At 34.3% G+C, this 8,325-nt stretch overlaps 1 protein-coding gene across 1 annotated transcript; it reads right to left on the reverse strand.

Annotated features, from left to right (window-relative positions):
* Positions 1 to 3,336: 3,336 nt before the first annotated feature.
* LOC104110030 (auxin-responsive protein SAUR50-like) lies at positions 3,337 to 4,398 on the reverse strand. The gene has a single exon (XM_009619446.4). It carries the CDS (start codon positions 4,220 to 4,222, stop codon positions 3,791 to 3,793), a length of 432 nt encoding a protein of 143 aa, XP_009617741.1. The 5' UTR covers positions 4,223 to 4,398; the 3' UTR covers positions 3,337 to 3,790.
* Positions 4,399 to 8,325: the final 3,927 nt, after the last annotated feature.

Below are 8,325 nucleotides of genomic sequence, written 5' to 3' on the forward strand. Positions count from 1 at the left end.
GAGAATACACCCAAGGCTTCATATAATAAGACGCAAAACAGAAAAGCTTGCGCAAAATTCTTAAGCAAAAGGAAGAAAATTCAAAGATTAAAGACTTGTATGAATATTCAAACGAAAAGATGACTCAAACAATACTTGAGCAAAATATATTTTTATTTACAAAAGCATGTGAAAACGGCACAGGTACAAGAATTGGAAAAAGAAAAGAAAAGCTAAACTGCAGTATCTCCGGAACCAGGAGGAAGAGAAGTGTCAGTAACCCCGGGAGAAGTGGACGGACCCACCGATGACTCAATATTTTTATCATTTTGTCCTTCAGCGCTGTCATCCTCCGATTCTTCTTTAGTTCCCAAGAACTCGGAACCGGAACCAGAAGGACCAGGTGCATCAGACCTCGCCGGGATTCCACTTTTAGCAGCTAACTCAAGCTCGCGGGCCTTAGCAATTTCGGTATCAAAATAATAACACCAGCTTTGGCCTCTTCCAAGATTTTCTCCTCATGCTGTACATAGCGTAAGTTCTCTCAACAACGAGGGAAGCCGCTCGACGCTTAAGTTCTTCTTTGAGTTGGGTTACCTCGGCAGAAATATTTTCCCGGGCGTACCTAGCAGATTTGAGGCTAACATCAAGGTCACAGACAGTTGAACTAAAAAACCTATTATGCTCGATAGTTTTCTTGTACTTCTCTTCCAGTTGGGCATGTTTCGCCCCCGTAGCAGAAAGCTCTTCAATTTTGGAGTGCAAGGCTGCCTCTAAGTTGATCACTTTTTCAGCGGAGGCAGCTTCGCGTTCGCTTGCAGCAAAAATGACGTTGTGGACTTCAGCCCATTTGGACCTAGCTTCGTCAAATCTAACCCTCAGCGGGCCAATTTCTTGGCTAAGGGTTACCACTTCTTGCTCGCTTTTCCGCAAATGAGCCTCCAATACAACAACCTCAACAACTTTGTCTTCCAGTTCAGAAAGGCGAGCGACATGTTGCTTCTGCTTTGCCAAAAGCTGATCCCGTACGGAGGTAATCTCTTCCTTTTCACGAATTAACCATCAGAAGCCTTCGGGAATTATAATAATTCCCGCCAAAAAATTGTTTCTACCAACTTCCCGATAATACAAAGTTATGTCACCGAAAAGCAGGAGGACTATCTGTATAGGGTAAAATATGTTATGACATGTGACCGTCCAAAAAAGGGACACATGGAACCCAAGACGGGGGGATGGCCAAAGACCGAAGGCAGCTATTTTTTTTGTCACCGAAAAGAATAACGCTCATACAGATATGATAACTGCTCTTTGCCCGGTAGCATTTAATAGAGAATATTCCATGGCATTAAGAGCAATTACCTGTTACAGGAAATTTGACATTTATGTTCACCGTTACATCTTTATCAATATCCCTCATAATTGACATTAAAGAAGGGCACGATCCTAGGACCTCCTTCATAGCTATAAATAGTGAGCTCAATTGTCATTGTAAAGAATACGAATTTTCTGGCAAACTTACGCTACATTCTATACAAAACTCAATACAATCTTATCTTCTTACTTTTTGATTTTGTTGTTGTTGTGCTCAGAAACTCTGTTCCCGAAATTATTGCTTCTGCTGTTTCGTCTATATTCTAAGGCTAAGTATTGCATAATTCTTTGATTATTTTATAATTTCAGGATCAAATTAATTCATTTGTCTAGAAACCACGTATAAATTCAACTGTACCGTTTTACGGGCAAACAAATTAATCCCGAGATTAAATTTGAGATGAGTTTATCTCATATTTAGTTGTGATAAAATCATGGTATAACTAATTTCGAAATTAATTATCCCGAGATTGTACCATTATTTTTATCTCTATGAAAGGATAGTATAACTATTCATGTGATAATTAATCCTCAAATAACTTGTTTCAACCAAACGATTATAGGTATCTAAGTTTACCGCTTTCAATGGTCAGTTATACTGAATTTTGTCCGCAAGCGTTTTTATAGATGTAGTGTTTGTATTTTGGGTGTAAAATTTTCCAAACTTGTAGATAAACTATTTTTTGGTGGTCGGTTATAGCAGATATTTTATAATTTTAAAAATAAAACATATTATCTTATCTGCTATAACCGACCATTGAAAGACTACAAATTATAAATTTTATATTTTAAAGAAATTTATATGTAAATACTTTTTGGATGATCTGATATAAACTATTTTTTACACTATTGATTCATGTAAGTTAAAAATTCTTTTAGTATATAAAGAATGAATCATTGGAACAAGACAACATGTGATGAAATCAAGCTACTTTCTAATTGGTAGGTGACCTTTTTTTATAATCAAAGACTAAGCAAGTAAACGGGAACAAAAACTAGAAACATCACTGGATCCCGCACATTACGCGTGTGTACATTTAGAATCTATCACATTTAATAAGTTGCATTTTTTTGGTTTCCACAAGGTGTCGTGTACCTGTTGTAATCCGACTAAATTTAAATTTACGATGAAAAGTTTCATTAAGTAAAACGCTCTCAAACAAAAGTGATTACATACGCAAAACTCGAATTCAAAATTTCTGATTAAAGATAAATTAATACTTACCTACTTATGTAGCGAGGAAACTTGAGGCGTTAGATTGGTATTACGTGTTATACTTTTCTACTTCAAATCGTACCAATGAATCGAAGAAGTAAAAATACAATTATTATCTCGTGAAACTTAAAGGCTCAGTCTTAATCCAGGTACGTGGATATTTAAAAAGTCAATTCCAATAAATATATATTTTCATTTCAATATATCTTCTTTATGTTATAAGTATTATTTTTTTCACCACGTACAGTGAAGTAGCAATTCTACCTTACCGTGCATTGATCAAATTATATGATATTAATTGCTTTCTAGATGTTAACAGCTCTCTTTTGAAGTAACATATACTGTTATTCTCTAAAAGTAATCTTATTATTACTTCATGTGTTTCAATTTAGATGACAAATTTCGCTTATCGAGTCAATGATCAAATTATATGATATTAATTGCTTTCTAGATGTTAACAGCTCTCTTTTGAAGTAATATATTCTGTTAATCTCTAAAAGTCATCTTAATTATTATTTCATGTGTTTCAATTTAGATGACAAATTTCGCTTATCGAAAGTCAATTTGACTATCCAGTATACACATGCATGCAACAACACAACCATTGTTAGGACCTTGGAAGAGGAAGAACACACACCCTCCACCCCCACCCATCCCCAAAAGGAAAGAACAAAGGAGAGAACTTTTTTTTTCTTTTTGGCATACAAGAACTATATACTACTAAAGTGAAGTTGTTACTTGCGGGACAATCATGAAATAGAAGCTACCATCTTAAGGCTATAATCTATTATCTCTCTAGCCAATTCCTCATCATCTAACAATCAAGAGCAAGAGAGCTACAATATTTGAAGGGAAAAAAAGGCAGTCCGGTGCACTAAGCTCTCGCTATGCGCGGGGTCCGGGAAAGGACCGAACCACAATAATCTATTGTACGCAGCCTTACCATGCATTTCTGTAAAAGGATGTTTCCACGGCTGAACCCGTGACCTCCTGGTCACATCGCAACAACTTTACCAGTTACGCCAAGGCTCCTCTTCCATTCCTCATTGACGTCATAGTCGCATGAGCATGACCGACCCAAAGGATACGACCAAGTCCAAAACGAGCACGACCGTCATAGTTACAATACTTGAATTTAATAAAACCAATCCAAACATAGAGGCTCAACAAGATGAGTTAGTCGGAGTAAAATATCTTAGCTTCTTTATTAATGCTTCATTATTTTCAACAACTTTTCACCATACTTGAACTCCAATTAACACCACTATTATTATCTAATCTTGATTGTTTATTCCTCCCTTCAACCCTCAAAATTGTCTCAAGTTCACTTGGCCTGCATGGTAATGTAAGTGCACCTTCATGATCAAAACCATACTCTTCAGCAGCTTGTTCCAATAGTCTCAAGAATGAAGGATGTGTTAAACAACTCAATGGCACCACAAATCTCTTCTTCAACTCATCTTCATCAGCTGCAATCACTGCAAAATGCCCTTCTTTAACGTCTTCTGGAACGTTGCATGAACGCGGGATGCTTCGAGCATCAAACTCTGCTGCAAGTTTCTTCACCAATGAAAGACTCCTTTGTAACTTCTCCACCACTATTTTCAGATTCACTATCTTGTTCTTTTTCTTCCCATTGGTTCTAGCATTTGCCATTATGATAAAACAATAAAATATTGTATTTTTTCTTCTGATATTTTGATGCTAGGGCTGGAGGCTTTTGTAGGGTTTTTCTTTTGTGTGCTTTTTCTAAGTATGTTACCTAGCTTATATATAGTGTACGAGTAAGAAGGCAGAGTTGAGAGATAAGGTCGAAAAAGGACTTAGTTGGACCAACATTGGTGTAAATATGGGGAGACCAAAGCATGTGAATGAAGTTCTATATCACCTATGAAACGTCCTCTCAATACATAATTAGAACATGTAGGTCCTAATATATACCTCCAATTGTATATTGAGACTAGTTTTTCAGTTTCCCTATTCAGCCATTTTCCACTTTAGTACGAAATCTTTCTTTCCTACTTTTTAATTGGTTGTTACTTAATTAATCACTTTCAGCAGTGGCGGAAACGTACTTTAACAACATTTTCTTAAAAGAATTAGGGATCTTTACAAAAATATCTGGTTAGATATTCATTGTTGATATTTTATAGTTGGTATACATAAATTAAACACTAATTATACATGGTTATATACATATTATACCTAGATTATATATATATATATATATATATATATATATATATATATATATATATATATATATATATATATATATATATTATTTTTAGCTTAGACAGTTGAGTGGGAAGCTTTAAACTAATCGCACACTGTTGGAAAACTAATTCAAAGTTGTAGTAGGAAACCTTAATTGTTTAAGATTTGATATTTGCTAGTTTATTTAATTCATGTGTAAATAAGATTTGTAGTCAGAATTAATATATATAGGAATAGGCTTTCCTATTTCTCGTTAAAATAGGTTTCGTATTATTATAAATAAAGATATTGATAGCTTATTTTATATTTGGAGATATGCGGAGATTTGAGAGAATTGTAAAGAGCTTACAGATATATATAATAAAATACTTTTTCTTCAAATATAGTTTTCGACTGAGTTGATCACTTAGTTTAAAAAAAATCGAATTGTGATGATCGACTGACACCACTTATACGAAATTTTGTATTCATCACGGACTAATATTGGACTTTAAAAAGAATCCAAGCTTAATACGACATTACAAGCTTGTAAAAATGAATGAAAGTACATAAAGCGCAGCTTAGATCTTGCCCTACATGAGATAAACGAATGATTAGGAACTTAATATAGATTAATATTATCACGCTAGATGGATTCATGCACCTCAATTTAGGTACTGAAATTCTTATTTGCTTTCTTTGCAGCTAGCCTAGCTTGTCCAGATACACGATATATTGAATTTTATTTATTAATTAGTTGCGAGCTTAAAATCTTTCTCATGGCCTATTACAAGCTGTGGACTTGTAATAACTTTTGCCTAGTTGTAGTTAGACATCATTCAGTTCATGAAACCACTTTATCCTTAGGAATGCAATCTCACATGACACAAGTATTATGTATTTGAGGAGTTAAAATATCTGTTTCTCTTTTTCATTTTAAAGAGAATTTCCAAATGTTTGATAATTTTAAAATTTAAGCATACAGTCAAACCTTTCTATAATAACCTCGTTTGTTCCAATAATTTTTGGCTGCTATAGTGAAGTATCGTTATAGAAAATATATATTACAACATAACATAAAAATCGATTCCAAAAATAACTTAACTTTTATAGTGAATTGTTGTTATATAGAGATACTGTTATAGAGAAGATTGACTGTAATACTTTTGGAAATGTAATAAGTTCCAACCAACATCTCAAATAGCAATCCATAATCCATTCCTATATATATAATGATACATACACGCAAGAAGAATCTTTTGAGTAATTACTCTAATGGCTAAATTATTAACTTTTGAGCGTATATTGATTATTTCACATAATATTTGGCTAGTTTTGGATTGTTCGGCACCACGTTGGGTCCTTCGAGTGAGTTTGTGGTCGGAAAATAAACTTTGGGACGAGGTAAGTCTCTTGCCTAACCTTGTAAGAGCGAATTTACCCCACAGGTGATTTAAATTGCTATTTGATGTTAATTGTGGTGGCTACGTACGCACGAGGTGACGGGAGTCCGTGCGTAGCTACTAATTATGCTTAAGTCCGGGTAGTTTAGGACCCATATCATAAAATACTTATGATGTTTGCACCCTACTTGTTAATTAAAGTGTTTAAATTATATTGAAACTTGTTAAAGGATTTGTAAAGACCGAATTTCACTCGCTTGAATTTTGGCGGTCACTTGACCGTTAATAGAGATTGTACTTCTTTGTGTATTAGCTTTATAATAGCTTTTAAAAATCGGATGTTCATAAAGTAATCTCTCTTCTTGTGGAGCGGGCCGAACACCTCGGCAGTATAATAGCCTATGGTTCGCACCGCTCGACCCTCGACAGTGTATACATTATTCTGGATCGGGCCGTACGACTTCGGCATAAATCGTGCGTGTTAACGTTTGAAGCCCAAATACACATGATATTATTTTGATGAATAGAAAGGTTATAATTTATTTATTTATTCAGAATTTATTTGGAATTAATATGATGTTAGTGAAATACTTTTGGAATTTACTGTTAGTTAAAGAATCATCTAATTACTGCTGTCATTGTGTTAATATTATTATTCACATACTCTATGCCTGTTTAGCATTTTTATATTTTATTATTAGTCCATAGTAAGTGTCGACGTCTCCCCCTCGTCACTATTTTTTCGAGGTTAAACTAGATACTTACTGGGTACATGTTGTTTATGTACTCATGCTACACTTCTGCATTAATCGTGAAGGATCTGAGACAGGTGCATCTGGCAGTCATACCGGCCACCCGATACCCCGAGGCTTAGTAGTGAGCTGCTTTTCGAATCCGTTCTGCAACAACCTGAGTCTCTCTTTTGCATTATTTTCTGTCTACTCTATTTCAGAGAGTAGTTTAGTATTTTGTATATTCTACTAATAGCTCATACACTTGTGACACCAGGTCTTGGGATTACGTTAGTAGACATTTGACGGCTTTTGAGTAATTATTTCACCACACTTGTTCTTATATTAGTTTACACTTTATTTTATTAAATTTTTCACCTCTTACTTACTTAATAAATAAAAAAAATCAACTATTTTGAAATTATTAAAAAGAATAAATACATGACTAGTTTACCGTTGGCTTGCCTAGCGGTGACGTGAAATAAGCATACACGCAAGAAGAATCTTTACATTAGGAGTGAAATTAGTATAATACTTTGATGAATGGTGTTCACGCCCCTTAGTACACTTTAATTTTGAAAATTGTATTTAGTTGACTTGTATTTTAATATATCACACCATAGGACTCAATACTACAAATTACAAAATAAGTTTCGGAAAAATAGAAGTCGCGAATCCGTTAATAAGATATACAAGTATTCAAATTGCCACTCAGTGACGTGGTAGGATGGATATGAACTTTACACTTAATAAGAGGACTCATGTTGGAACATTTGGAGTAGAGAAATTCCTAATAGAAAATGCATTCGCTCTTTAATGAGCCTATGCGGTGCATATTAGCCGAACCCATTACTTTCGGGACTTAGCATAAAATTATGTGCAAAATTTTATTAAAATTGTAAGTAACAAAATAATAAATATGAACCCATAACTTTAAAAATATAATGAGTTAAATATTAAAATTTTTAAAGATTGAATACACAACTTAAATTCTAAATCTGTCTCTGCTATTGCTATTGGGTACCAAATATTGAATGTACTTACAAAAATTGCCGAACTAGAAACATTGTGTATTAGCGTGCGTGTACATGCACGAGAGGACATTCGGGCAATGTTTGGAGTTCAGAGATTATTTGGTACACAGAATATATTATGAGTTCAGTATTGTATGGAACCTCTTGTTTCATTGCACCTTGACCCACTATCGAAATTACATGTTACCTTTGCCTGGCTTACAAGTTGTATGAGTTGCAGAGCTAAGATCCCCCGCTTTCAGTTCTACAGCCTCCCCGCCCTAACAAATACGTGTAAATTCAGAATCGGATCTAGAATTTTGTGAAGATGATTGTATAATTACGAAAATGCTGATTCATGATACTAATATTACAGGGTCAACTTTTAGTTGTTATTACTGCACCCATTATACTTT

This window comes from Nicotiana tomentosiformis, chromosome 11 (assembly GCF_000390325.3).
Source record: "Nicotiana tomentosiformis chromosome 11, ASM39032v3, whole genome shotgun sequence".
Taxonomy (NCBI): domain Eukaryota; kingdom Viridiplantae; phylum Streptophyta; class Magnoliopsida; order Solanales; family Solanaceae; genus Nicotiana; species Nicotiana tomentosiformis.